The following is a 14,742-nucleotide window of genomic DNA, read 5'->3' on the forward strand; positions in this document are numbered from 1 at the left end:
ACTTCTTTCCTTTTTTATACCACATTACCAAAACAATGTCTGCTTTAAACCTCATGATATGCGTCTAATTTCTATTAGATGATGTATTGTGGTCTGTCTATTTGTCTATTTTAGAGCGTTGTGCTCTATATGTTTGTGTCCAAAAGCTGAAAATAAATGCTCTCAATGACACCGTTTTCTTTTTCTTTTGTTTTTTTATTGTTGAAATAACGCTATAGCAATGATTATTATCAGAATATAGAGCTTTAACAATCAACTTTTTGTTTTAATAAAATAAATATCACTTGCTCCATACACCGAGGATTTTATTGTGTCCATGTGCCCACTGGGTATTGTCACCCTCTTGGGTCCAACCCTTTGCCCAAGGGCACATTGACACTGTTGCTTGGCAACAAGCATCTGGTAACTTTAATATACCTCTATGATTGAATGAATGTTTACTTGTCTCTCTCAACTGGGCAAATACAAAGGCCTTCAATTAGATATAAATCCAATGTTCATGCATGTACATTGGATTTATACCAGATCAGTGATACTCAACACTTTTAGAGTGCGTATGCGGCACTCACGTATCCGCGCGTCTGGTGTAGCCGATATCATTGATTATCAATTGGATCTAAACAAACGCGCTGTACGCGCCACGCATACGCTCGCTTTCAAAAGTCTGGTGTAGATCGGCCGTTAAAGTCAAGCACCACCTGTAGAGCCTGGGTTTGCCTGGCTTTTCGTCCAGTTAAGGGGGAGTTTGTTGTTGACAGCATTAAAAAAAATGCTTGCAGGGTGTCTTGAGACAACTGCAGCTTACGGGTCCATTTGGTTCCATTTGTACACTCTGAGGTCCAGACCTGTAAGGGTCCATTTGGTTCCATGTGTATACTCAAAGTTACAGACTCCATTGTAACAAAACTCGTTTAACTGGGGACCCCCTGGAACCCTCCCCAAGGACGCCACGTTGAGAACCAGTGCACTATAACACACCAACTCTAGAAGCAACTTCTCAAATCTCTTTATTGATATACGTAAAAACATAGAAGACATTCACCTCAGTTCAAATGTTGCATTGAAATGCTGAAATTCATTCATATAAATGTTCACAAACATTGAAAATAAAAACTTGTCAGCAGACGGCGAAACAGAGAAACTTGCCCTTCAATAAATAGATCTGGGTTTCATGTAATATATTGGAATTCATACACACAATGGCTCGATTCTAATTAGATATTCATGTTCTAAATTATATAAATGTCTCTTTTTAACATGGCAATTAAACTTTTGTCTCAGCCGTCATTGAGTATGCTATATTTTGCAAAGTACAGATTGTTAAAATAATACTTAAGAATAAGAATTCTGCTGTGTAGTACACTTTGCCCTAGCCACTCGAAAATATACAGTACAAGCTTTTAAAAGGTGTTACAATGATTCTAGAAATCTTCCAAACCTACTTCAGAATTCTGATATTCTGCAATTTAAAAAGCAGAAGTATATTAATGATAGAAAACGAAACCTTTGAGCTGATTGGAGGTTTCTTTCAGAACGTGTTCCAAGGTTGCAGAACCACCTTCAACCTGGCGTCCAAAAAATAGTGGATTTAGCCGATTTACAAGCTTCTGAGATGTGACGTGTTGTGAGCTTGTAGATTGGCTACACAAAGTATAAAATAGGGCTAAAAAGGGTCAAGGTCATCCCGAGGCCGGTATTTGTGTTTTGTTCAACCCTGTTTGTAGAACATGACGAAAATAACAGCTACCTAGAGCTGGACAGTATCCATATGGTCTAATGTCTTTTACAGCCTTATTTTAATCCAAAATGTTTAAACAAGCTAACAATGCGTTGCAGTTTGCAACACACTTTGAGCCTGTAGATGGCCCTTTTCAGCTTCTTTCTATTTTTTCTGCACAATTTTTGAAATATCAAAAAGAAATGTCAAATTATCGTCACAATATGATATTATCACAATGTCGATTTTGAGGTATTTGGTCAAACATATTGTGATATTTGATTGTGTCCCTAATCTCCCAGTCCCACACACACGCAACAAAACCTGTTGCTTCAAACACTGACAGACATCTAAAAATAACCTAATTTCTTTTCTTTCAAGAAACGAGAGAACTTAAAGCACACACGGTAAAGGTTGAAGCACTGTGAATATAGTCCCAACAGAGACCAACGGTCCATTCGAAACTTTGAAAATGTCTTCTTTCTTTGGCTCAGGGTGGATCCACAAAGTCCGCATTAGTCCACTGGTTCTCAACGGCGGGTCCGGGGACCACCAGGGGTCCAAATGGACCCTTACGGGTCTGTAACTCTTGTGGGTCCATTTGGCTCAGAGTAGATTGGGGTCCCAGATAGTAAAACATTTTATCAAACGGGGGTCACTAAATAACTTAACTTAACTATACCGAAACCCCCAGTCTATCATAGTAAAATCCTCAGTGATAGAGAGATCTGAGAGTCTACATTTGTACACTCTCAGAGTTACAGACCCGTAAGACCTCTGATGGTCCCCAGAGCCGACGTTGAGAAACAGTCCATTAGTCTCTCCAGACAGACTGCTGGCTCACACAATTTTTCAAATGCTTCGCCGAAAATGTGAATAAACTACAGCGGATTGTCTGCACCCCCACCCCCTTCCCCCCACACACACACACACACACACACACACACACTTCCGCTTCGTCTTTGCAGTCGCGTAAATAAGTCCTTTTGTAAACTGTAAATTAGTCGAAGCGTATGTAGCTTGCTGCTTAGCATAAACGGAAATTAGAAAATACATATTTTAAAGACATCGTAAACTATTATGTTCGTGAACGGAAATGACAAACAAGCTTCCGTTCGCGACTTCCAGGAGGAGGAGGAGTTACAGACTCTCCGTAGCATTTGAAGATTGCGGAAAAGAGTTGCCTGGCTCGAGAGACTACATGTCCATCATCGTCAATATCGTGAAACCCGATTCACACGACGGAAATAGGCGATGTAAAGCTCACAACGCAGCACATCCACACCGCGTTGTGAGCTTGCACGTAAGCTATTTTTGCCGCGCGACACCGTCGTACAACGGAGCACAACTTTGGCTTGTGATCCTCTTCACTCGGCTTTGTCCTTCCTCTTGGACGTGACTTTGCTGGCGACCGTCGAGCCCACGCTGGACACTCCCCCGGCCAAGGCCGACACGCCCCCTTTGACCAGGCCCACGCCCATCGAGGGCACGGTGGTGACGGCCGATTTGGTGATCTCAAGGCTCTTTCCGCCCACCCAGGCCACGCCACCCACCGCCGCTCCGACCACGCCTTTGGTGACGTTGAACAGGCCTCCGGTCACGCGCCACATCATGCCGGGCTGCACCTCTGGGTGCTCCTTCCCTACGTCTGAAACAAACATCATTAATATTATTAGTAGTAGTAGTAGTAGTATCTGTTACAGGTCCATTCAAAAATATATACTTTTTCGTCATAATATAATTCAAAAAGTGAAGCTAGGTTCATTGCACATAAAGTGAAATATTTCAAACCCAAACCTATTTTTGTTTTCCAGTATCTCAAAATATTAAAATATTACAAATATAGTACATACATTACAAAATATTACAAAAAAAAAAAGATTTATATTACAGAAACGCCGACCATCTGAAAAGTATGTCCATGCACTCAATACATTTTTCTAGGCAACTTTTGATTTGCTGCATCAATGTGGTGTCGCATGGAGGTGATCAGCCAGTGGCACTGCTGAGGCATTATGGAAGCCCAGGTTTTCTTTGATAGCGGCCTTCAGCTCGTCTGTATTGTTGGGTCTGGTGTCTCTCATCTTCCTCTTGACAATACAACATAGATTCTCTATGGGGCTCTATGAGGCTAGGTTAGTTCAAGATCGCTAATCTACAAGCACTGAGGACTGCTCCTGCTCCTCCCGTTCAAACTTTGACGCTGACAGGCGGCAAAGCTGACCTACCAACTATACTAGGTGAAACTGTTGTGGATCAAAATGTTGTTTAATAAAAGTTGTAAATTGAAGTGGTAGTGAGCAGGCTCTACTCCCTGTCAAAACAACAGTATAACAACCATAATCAACCTGTCAACACAGATTCTGAAACTCTACATCTTATACATGTTTGAATAATCTATGGCTAAAAATCTCACTAATCTAATGTTGAGATTTTGCACTTGTTGACAAAATATATCAGTCAAAACATTGGTAATTGGTGGTCTAGGACTCAAACTAAAATGTGATATCGGTCAGGCTCTAGCTCACAGCGCAGGCTTGTATATCTGCTATTTTTGAATAGCACCAAAAATCTAAAATGACACAGATGCTTTCCCGGTTTTAATGGGCTAGTACAGTGGTTCTCAAACATAATCATGTCAAGGACCCCCAAATTGATACGTATTTAGACCACAGAGCCATGTGAAAAGACTTTGTGTCAGGGACCACCATAAGAGAAGATGTTTTCTGTTTAGATTCGATTTAGTACAGAATTTTACAACTGTCTTTATACTGTATCTGGGGTTCTCAACCTTTTGTAACTCAAGATGGTCAGAGCCCACACACTGAAATACATGTAATACTTATACATAAAATAAATACAGGGGCATTATTCTGCTTTTCAAAAGGCTCTCAACCCATTTAGGGCGAGAACCCCTATTTGTAACTATACCTTTCAAGCCGGGAACCCCTTTTGGGGTTGCTGTTGCTATGTACAGTATATAGCAAAATCATTTCTTTGTAATTTTTGAATAAATATTTGAAGTTTTTCAGAAAACTTAGGTCAGGAGTTAGAGGACGTTTTTAGAATCAGCCTCAGGTCTAAATGGGTTGATCCTTTTTTCTAAGAGTTTTGACCATATACCGTGTAGAGTGAATTTAGGCAGTTTTTGTGTGTTTTCAGTGCATTGGGAAGTGGAGAGCATTGTGCAAATCACTGTGACAGGCATGCAAATCACCACTATTAACAGGTATTAAATCCAATTTGTCTCTCAAATTTGCCTGCAGTCTGGACAAAGCCTCAATGATGCAAAATGTCTCCCGCATTTCACAACGTACAGTTTGCAAGAAGAGGTTGCACAAACAAACATTCCCATGACAGTTTCTAAAATAGCAGCAGGCAGCAACCCCGCAACTTTCTCCAGAGAGACGCACCCTCCTTAGAAGCACTTAAAAATAATAACGAAGCAGCATGTAAAAATAACATGGAGCTTACAGTGTGTAGGCAGGGCAGTCACAATCGTGACTGTTTTAGTTGATGATTAATTGTCCACCAAATAATGATGATTAACGATTTAATTGTGTTTTTGGCATTTGAGCATTGGAGGTTATAACATACGTATAAATCAAAATGATTTTTTTAGGCTTTGTAAACAAAACATTGCACAGGGCATATGACAAGTAACTTAATCTGCAAAGAAATTACTGACAATGACCTAGCCTGGCATGGCCAGACTAATATCACTGCGAGGGCACACAAGAATTGGCAGATTCCACCAGTTTCCATGGTTAACAATGACCGGCACCACCATGTCCAAAATGTTATCAAAAATAGCGAAAACAGGTGATCTACAAGCTCACAATGCATCGCTTTTGTAACATGTTGTGATCTTGTAGATCGGCTATTTTCGTGATTTTTCGACAGATTAATTCATACAGATGAATGGAAAGGAATCTGACGATCATTCAAAATAATTGCGATACAATAGCCAAATCATAATGTGATTATCATTATTATTCAAAATGATCTCAAATAATTGTGATCAGGCGATTATGTAACAGGCAATTATGTAACAATAATGAGGTTACCTGCTGTCATCATATCAGTCCCAGCAGACTCCTGCTCCTCTCCCACGGCGGTCGTTCCAGGCTGACTCTCTGAACTCACATTGTTGGCGTTCTGACAAAACAACACACAATTGACAATGAACAATGTAGGCTTTAGCATATGCTCTTATCCAGAGAGACTGTTTATTTAACTCTAGTCAACAAACAAGGTAAACAATCACAAAAATAAGAGTGCAGAGAGAACCGTGTAGGGCCTCAGAGAGTCTGGGATACCAGGTAAACAAGGAACCTAGCACCTGTCTAAACAAGTTCAAAATGCTATCTAAATCACCTTCTGACCCCCATTTAACCACTTAACACGGTAGCCAAATGGCTGATGGGTGGGCCGCAAACGCTTTTGAGATTTTCAAGTGGGCCCTAATCCAGAAAAGGTTGAGAACCACTGGTTGAGAACCATCTGGTTCCTCGTTCCTAACAATCAATCAATTAGCTGGCCTGGACCCCCTGGACCCCACACAAAGACCTCTGGGGGTCCCCAGAACCCCATGTTGAGAAGTACTGTCATATTGTATTCTGTTTTAAGTGAATGCAATGACATGTTGGTAACCGGAAGAGTGGGCACCAAGGAAGAGTGGGCACCTCAATGTTAAATTGCCTATTCTTTCCAAAATGTAAAATAAACTATTTGGAAAATGATCTTATGTAATGTAAAGCATACATGGTGAGAACATGCTTGAACATTTGACTAATTTCCATAATTGCTACAAAACCTGCATAGCCAGTCATTTTGGGCATGCATAAACAAGAAGTTGAAGGGTAAATTAGGTCTGATAATGATGAACCATGCAAGTTCATGTAGCTACTTTATATTATTACAGACCATTTTCCAAATTATTATTATTTTTTTTACATTTGGGGGGAAAAAAAGAAGCCAACATTGAGGTGGCCACTACAGTACAGTAGGCAACAACTAGGCATGCACATTTTTTCCTCAACACATAACTATAATTATAGTCAATAACATGATATGATTCTGAAATGATCATTCTGCATAATTACTACTTTTACACTTGTATACTCGGATACTTGTAAACTAAGTATTTTTACACTGTGGCTACTTTTACTTTAAATTCTGACTGGCCTACTTCTTCAAGGTAGACAATATGTACATTATGCCTTTACATTACCAGCAGTCATGTGCATTTAGCCACGTTACATTACACAATCACTGGGGGAAATATCAATTAAATTACTTCTTGGCAGCTTTAGTTACTAGGCTAGTTACTGTGCAAATGGAATTACTACAAAACATACATTAAGTGATAAATGATGATGTATTTATAAGTTAATCAGCAGCACAAAGATTAGCCTACTGTAATTAAAATCAGACCCACCTTTACCAACTGCAACATTAAAGTGATGAACATGTAAATGGTATTGTATTACTAATTACAATCCAATTATGATTGTGAACTGACCATTCTGCACAATGAGGCCTACTTTTATTTTTGGCGCTGTAACTATATTTAGATGCCAACACTTTAGCCTATCTTTACTCAAGTAATTCTTTGAATACAGTTATTTAATGACTATAGAGACACTGTGTACTGATTTGCGTGATGTTTGGACAAAATCTGTAGGAGTAGGCTACTGTCAAAAAAAATGTTTGGCAAAAACCGGCCTCCTGGTGGCGCTATAACAGGCCCATGTGAAAAATTTGGGGCAGAGGTTCTGCTCTAGTATGATCCATGGAGTGTGTGTGTACAGTTTCGCTGCAATCAAGGCAAGGTGCCGGAGATAAGCTGTTCACAGAAGGACAGACACATGGACACACAGATGGACGGACATGGTGCAAAACAGTCTCGGTCGGCCTGGCGGAGACAAAAAGTGAGCACTTAATTCTTCCATCACTGCAGCTACGTTATCAGCACGGTTACGTGTCGTAATGTACGAGTACGACTTGTACTCGTACACATTAACCTACATTTACACTAGACCGATAATAGATAACATTACTTCAATCACACGTTCAGCTCTATTGGATCAAGACTAGCCCTGGTTCAGAGCGTTAGTTAGTCACTAACGCTCTGAACCAGGGCTAGATCAAGACATGCAAATGTCAAACTCGATACAATAAGTCTATATGACACTAGTCATGACTTGATCCAAGGCTCATTAACTCGTCCAGCATGCCAGAGAATCGTTTCAATAAAAAGGCAATAATGATAATAGTCCACAAAAACAGAGTGAGTTTGTTTTTTTACCTTCACCATTGTTCCAGTGTGTTTTTGCAGTCTCCTCGAAAACACACCTGGCTGGACGATCAGACAAGTTTTGCAGGACCAGAACTTTTAGTTTGAGAACAACTTCAGCCCCTGGTTCTTCTCTGTCTAACCTTAGTCCCTACACCTAAAGATCTAACCTATACCTAAAAGATCTAACCTACACCTAAAGATCTAACCTATACCAACAGATCTGAGGTCTTCATGCACATAGAAAACGTTGCACTTTCTTCTTCCACTGTAAACTTGTAGTGTTTTGCTGCTGCTGCTGGTTCTGCCTACGTGGCGCCTACAGTTACACTGAAGCCTGCTTTGTGCTGCGTCGTACTGCGGTGTCGTGGAAGAGCAGATCTACAAGCTAGCTGGACACCAGCTAACCAGCTAGTTTTCAGCTTGTAGATCTGTTTTCTTAAGGGTCTCTCGCCTCCTCAGCCCCGGATCTTGCGTCACTACTAGCCGAGACTACACCTCTCTCTCTCTCCCTCTCTCTCTCTCTCTCTCTCTCTCTCTCTCTCTCTCGCACACACACACACACACACACACACACACACACACACACACACACACTCTCTCTCTCTCTCTCTCTCTCTCTCTCTCTCTCTCTCTCTCTCTCTCTCTCTCTCTCTCTCTCTCTTTCTCTCTCTCTCTCTCTCTCTGTACAGCTGCTATCTGGAAGATCATGAGAACTGTGATAAACTACAATTATTTTTTTTCTTATTCTTTTTTTACAGACACAAATCTGTATGTGAATAATTATCAAGATGTTATGATTGAATGAGATCAACAATATAATAATAATAATAATAATAAGGGTAATAATAATAATAATAATTATAATAATGATGATACGGGTAATAATAATAATAATACAAATAATTATGATAACAATTATATTATTTTATAATCATTTATAATCATTTAGAAATCCGGCGACCTCGGAACGGTCGGACGCACAAATCCCGCGACCTCAGGTGCCTCGCTCGGTGGTGCCTCTCGTGGCTCAAGTCTGGTTCAGACGACGTACCTCCTTCGACGTACCTCGTTGTAACAGTTTAACTAACTACTTCCTAACTTAGATGTGTGTTCCACCGCTGGGGGCGAGCGTTCTGTGAAAGAAATTGGGGCGAGTGTGTTTTGGGGTGAGTGTGTTTTGGGGCGAGTGTTTTGGTTGTCGCAGAAACAACCAGAACGCTCACTGCCTTCTTGCTGTATTTTGGTGTTTTCACTGTTTGTTTGGTAGACAGGGACGTTTTTGCACTACCAAAACAAACAAACAAAACAAAATACAGCGAGAAAGGGTAATGTCTCTCTGCAGGTAAACACCACCACACTACTCCAGTGGCTAATGACTGCTGGTATAGAGGGACATGGGGATCGACCTGCGCTACCGCACTGATGGCAAGCTGTTCTATCTGCGAAGACTCCAGGCAAAGACCCAAGTGCAGACGACCACTATTTGCGACTTCCTCTTTGCGGACAACTGCGCATTGAATGCTTCCAACCAGCTAGAAATGCAGCTGAGCATGAATAACCTCGCTACAGCATGCACAGACTTTGTTTGGCCTTACCATCAGCATTTTATTTTTGTATTGTTTTATTGGATCTTGTTTAGTCGATACACTTATTTGTTTTAGCTCGTGCTCATTTGATTTTGCCATTTTTTGTCTCATCTGTTTAAGAAAGTAGGTAGCTGATATATTGCACTTTTACCTTAGCGCTAGGTATACTCTTGGTTGCTTGTTTTTGCAGGAAATGTACTTAAAACTTCTGGTGATTAGTAGTTTTCGTTCCCTACCTATGTTGAATACACTTATTGTAAGTCGCTTTGGATAAAAGCGTCTGCTAAATGACCGTAATGTATAAAGAAAACAGAGGTGATGCACCAACCTGCTCCTGGAGCTCTGTACACTGAGCCCCTCATCAGCGTAAATGGTGAACACCTGCTGCTGCTGAAAAGTTTGTCTAATTTGGTAGCACCCTGTCTCGCGTGGGCAACATCGATGAGGAGGTAATGCACAGGGTAGCCCATGGAAGTGCCGCCTTCGGCAGACTTCGCACTTCTGTCTGGGAGCGTAGAGGGCTCAGCCTACAGACTAAACTGAAAGTCTACCGTGCTGTTGTCCATTCCTCCCTGCTGTACGCCTGTGAGACATGGACTGTGTATAGCCGGCGTGCAAAGCAGCTCAATGCCTTCCATATGAGATGCCTCAGGAGGCTGCTCAACATCAAATGGCAGGACAAGGTCCCAGACACTGAGGTCCTCCACAGGGCTGAAATGGAGAGCATCTATGCCATGCTCAAGCGCTCCCAGCTGAGATTGGCTGGCCATGTCTGCCTACACCATGGCAAGCGCTCACGCGGCAGCCAGCGGAAACGCTATAAGGACACCCTAAAGGCGAGTCTCAAAAGCTGTGGTCTGGATCCAGAGACGTGGGAGGCCGACGCCCAACACCGCTCCAACTGGTAAATGGTGCATTTATATAGCGCTTTTTATCCAAAGCGCTTTACATTGGTTGTGCCATTCACCCATTCACACACACACATTCATACACCGATGGTGGAGGAAACCATGCAAGGCACCAACCTGCTCATCGGGAGTAGTTAGGGGTTCAGCGTCTTGCTCAAGGACACTTCGAAACTAACTCTGGGGGAGCGCCCCAGCCCGAGATCGAACTGGGAACCTTGTGGTTTCCAGTTCACTCTACCCAGCCACTCTACCCCTGAGCCACCGCCGCCCCCACTAGCACTCTGCAGTCAAGCATGGTGTGGCAGAGTCTGAAAAGCGCCGCATCCTTGAAGCTGAACAGAAGCGACAGCTCCGCAAAACCAGAGCCAGTTCCTCCCTCTCACCCAACCATCCTTCAGCCATCACCTGCCCTCACTGCAACCGGACATTTCGTGCGAGGATCGGCCTCATCAGCCATCTTCGCACTCACAAGACATTGTGAAGTCATTGGTCATCTTCGCACGCGAAGGACGAACATGATATTGTTTTGTTATGTAAACACATGGCAAAGTTACAAACTATAAAATGTTAGATTTAAGTAAAATAGCTTGTTTTAGCTATAATCTGTAGATTCAATCAGTTCACTGGTAAAAAGAGTCGAGAATGTTGTTGTGTTGTGTTGTGTTGTGTTGTGTTGTGTTGTGTTGTGTTGTGTTGTGTTGTGTTGTTTTGTTTTGTTTTGTTTTGTTTTGTTTTGTTTTGTTTTGTTTTGTTTTGTTTTGTTTTGTTTGCAACTCTCTGAGATATGACCTGTCTAGGGTGGCAGTGACTCAGTAGGTAGACCGGCCGCTTGGGAAACGGAAGGTCTCCGGTTTGATCCCTAGCTCCCCCTCATTAGTGTCGAAGTGTCCTTATAAGCAAGACACTGAACCCCAAACTGCTCAAGATGAGCAGGTTGGTGTCTTGCATGGCTCCCTCCGCCAATGGTGGGTCAATGTAAAGCACTTTGGATAAAGGCACTATAAATGTATTGTATACCCATTTACTATTACTATTGTGACAGCAACTTTCACTTCTTCTGATCTTGTTTAGCAAATGCCAGGCACTCCTCTCCTCCATTCACTCCTCTGAGCCACTAACAGCTGCAGATGTTGTGTGTACTTATACATAACAATAGACGTACCTACCTACCCGCTGCATTAAGGCCACAAGATTTCCTTGAGGCCACACATGCAATAGGCCACCTGTCTTTTTAAGCCAGGTAATGGTTGGTTGGATGGATGGATGGATGGATGGTATAATATTAGTATATATTATACCATATATATGGTATAATACATATATATATATATATATATATATATATATATATATATATATTTTACCGAAATAAATACTTTTTTCTACCAATTAGTCACCCCATGAAGACTTGAATTCATGGATTTTGTTTTTGTTTTTATCACTTTCCTAAGCCAATAATTTGATGACCATCGGACCGGTAGGCAGCGGTTCCGGTAGGAGACACAAAGGAGACTGTGTCTCCTACCGGAACCGCTGCCGATCATCAATTTATTGGTTTAGGAATGCGACAAAAACAAAAAAAATATCCATGAATTGAAGTCTCCATGGGGTGACTAATCGATAGAAAAAAAGTATTTTTGGGGGTGAACTATCCCTTTAAGTGCAGTGTTGTTACGTAGGTGGTGGACCTCTTTCCCCTCATAGCTGTGCCTTGGGTTGATCAGTGTCCGTTTGTGACCTGATGTGGTCCGCCCATGTGACATCAAGGGCCATTATAGTATTATTGTATAGACGTTTTTTGACTTTTCTGCCTTTTTTGATAGATTTTCAAGTGAAGATGGACAGGAAAGAGGGAGAGAGAGATGGGGAGAGACACGCAAAGGCCGTCGGGATCGGGACTCGAACCCGCGACACGTTGTCAGGCTACTTTAGAGCCGAGGTGCACAGACCGCTACGCCAGCAGTCCGGGCCAGAGCATGTTTAATTTAATGTATTTAATGCAATGAAAAGACAATATATGCAGGAGATGCGGGGACATGCGTCATGTGCTCATAACATTGTAACCGATTTATTATGTAACAATTACACTGATTGTACAAAGGTCCCCCTTTACCTGGAGGCCCCAAATATTTGCTTGGTTTGCTGGTTTGCTAAGACTGCCCCTGAAGATATGTACACCACAGTGAGTGAACCTTTGTAGTTACTAGATTTCGAGGCCACTATGCCACCTTCAGATCTAGTTTAAAGTGGACCAACCGTCCACCGACAAGGCAGTTCTAAGCTTTTTGAAATATTTAAACAGTTAATTAAAGCTTAATTGTTATACTGGAAGTCAGTGGGGAGGACACTTCGAAGGGTCCAACCCCTGAATTGACAGCTATTGACATGCAGTATTATTTTTACCCCTTTTTTCTTTCCAATTTAGCCATTATGCCAATTCATTCCTTCCTTTCTCTGTTCTCGGAAATCATTAGTCCGACCGAATTGCCAAGTTCGAGGTCGATTGGTCGGACGATGCCCGAGTTCTACCCGTGACAGACGAACACACACACACACACACACACACACACGCACGCACGCACGCACGCGCACACACACGCACACATCAGAGTGTTGGTTAGGAGACACTAGTTCATGTTGACTGTCGTAGACCACAACATCATATAGTTGCTGTTGGGTGGAAGCCATGTATGTCCAACAATATGGAGATACAAGGTTTCTGCCTGACAGCGATGATATGGATTCTATTAAATGTTGTGGTATTCCCCTTTAAGAACCAGATGTATGGTCATCATCAACTTAAATCTTGAATTACACTGATCTTCCTTGGTAACATCTTCAGAGGCTTAACATGGCCATTATAAATGTATGGAAAGAGTTTGTTAGTGAAAGTGTGTGTGAAGGTGTGCAGGTGTGTGTTAGTATCAGGGTCAGAGAAGGACAGCTTTCCTCTGTTCCAATCCAGCTGGACTCTGATCCTCCAGGGTTTCTGATTCACTGAGAGAACAGTGATTGGCCATGGTCTGGAACGTGCTTTGTACTGACCATCATATAACATTATTCTCCAGAATTGACTCCCGATGTCCCCCGTCCGTGGGAAAGACTCTGCTAACACACCTACTGACCAGTATTCGCTTCCTCCAACCTCAACATCCCAGCTGTGAGTCCCTGAGTTAAAGCCCTCAGAACCCAGGACGAAGGGCCAGAAGTCAAACCTCTCTGGGTTCTCAGGAAGCTGCTGTCTCTCTCCACGTCTCACACTGGTCAGATCATCACCCAGGATCAGTCTTGAATTGGCGGTGTTGGGGTCCAGAATGACAGGAGTGTACGAGACAATGTCCTTCATCTTGTCCCAGACTCTGAAGGTCAGGTTGCCCAGGTGTTTGACCTCGTCTATCAGTGCTCCTGAGTCCATCTGTGGGCCCTGCAGTGTAACTCTTTTCACTGTGGTCTTGTAGTTTTGCAGAGATGAGAAGTGTTCAGCTCTCAGCTTTTTCTCTGTGGCTCTGATTGTGTTTGAAAGAGTTGACATTTCTCTGTTCAGACTCTTGATTTTCTGCTTCATCATCTGACTCTTCTGCTTCATTTCCTCCCTCAGTGCAGTGACTCTGGCCTCCTCTTCCTCATGTAGAAACTGATGAAGCTTCTTAAACTGTTCCTTCATCTGCCTCTCTGTGTTCTTGGCCTGGACATTAATGTGTTCTGCTGCCTGGTCACATTTTGTTTTAAATTCACTAAAGACCTTTAGTTTCTCCTGTAAGAGCTTCAGTGATTCCTTGGCTTCCTCCTTGGAATCGATTTTGCGACGTTTCTCCTGTATGAAAGTTTCACACATATTCTTCAGAACACGAACACAGGGTGGATCATCAACTGAAGATATTTTCTTACAAACTGGACATTCCTTTATTTTCTTATGTGTCCACCACTCCTGCAGACAGGCTTTACAGAAGCTGTGGCTACATGGCAGGAGAACAGGGTGTCTAAATACATCACGACACACAGAACAGGATAAATCCTCTTCTGAAAAAGACAACTGGAAAGACATTGTAGTCTCTGAATGAACCTTCAAGTCAGTTGACTTTTAGCAGCAGGTTCCTTTTGTCTGGGTCAGTATACTGTCCTGCATCTGTGGAAAGAAAGTTTGTGCTATGTCCCTGTTTCGGTTTCTCTAGAACTAGACCAATTTAGAGAGGATGTCACAGTGACATCACAACAGTGACTTCATGGTGT

The 14,742-nt window shown here is 42.2% G+C and overlaps 2 protein-coding genes across 2 annotated transcripts; both read right to left on the bottom strand.

Moving 5' to 3' along the window:
• Nucleotides 1–990: 990 nt before the first annotated feature.
• LOC311048260 (transmembrane protein 263) lies at nucleotides 991–8,506 on the bottom strand. Its single transcript, XM_084061410.1, has 4 exons — nucleotides 8,206–8,506; nucleotides 8,028–8,166; nucleotides 5,785–5,875; nucleotides 991–3,365 (listed from the first exon to the last, which is right to left on the bottom strand). The coding sequence occupies exons 2-4, from the start codon at nucleotides 8,034–8,036 to the stop codon at nucleotides 3,085–3,087; spliced, it is 381 nt and encodes a 126-aa protein (XP_083917536.1). The 5' UTR covers nucleotides 8,037–8,166; nucleotides 8,206–8,506; the 3' UTR covers nucleotides 991–3,084.
• Nucleotides 8,507–13,306: 4,800 nt separating this feature from the next.
• On the bottom strand, nucleotides 13,307–14,347 carry LOC311048459 (E3 ubiquitin-protein ligase TRIM35-like; the record flags this gene model as incomplete). The annotated part of the gene is made up of 1 exon (XM_084061717.1): nucleotides 13,307–14,347. One exon carries the CDS (start codon nucleotides 14,345–14,347, stop codon nucleotides 13,307–13,309), a length of 1,041 nt encoding a protein of 346 aa, XP_083917843.1.
• Between the last annotated feature and the right edge of the window lie 395 nt (nucleotides 14,348–14,742).

The sequence above is a fragment of the Gymnoscopelus microlampas genome, assembly GCF_963454915.1.
Source record: "Gymnoscopelus microlampas genome assembly, chromosome: 7".
NCBI classification, from domain to species: Eukaryota; Metazoa; Chordata; class Actinopteri; order Myctophiformes; family Myctophidae; genus Gymnoscopelus; species Gymnoscopelus microlampas.

Coding starts and splice junctions, on each gene's coding strand:
- LOC311048260 (XM_084061410.1), bottom strand. Junction 3,366..5,784: donor GACTGATATGATGACAGCAG/GTAACCTCATTA, acceptor TGTTTGTTTCAG/ACGTAGGGAAGGAGCACCCA.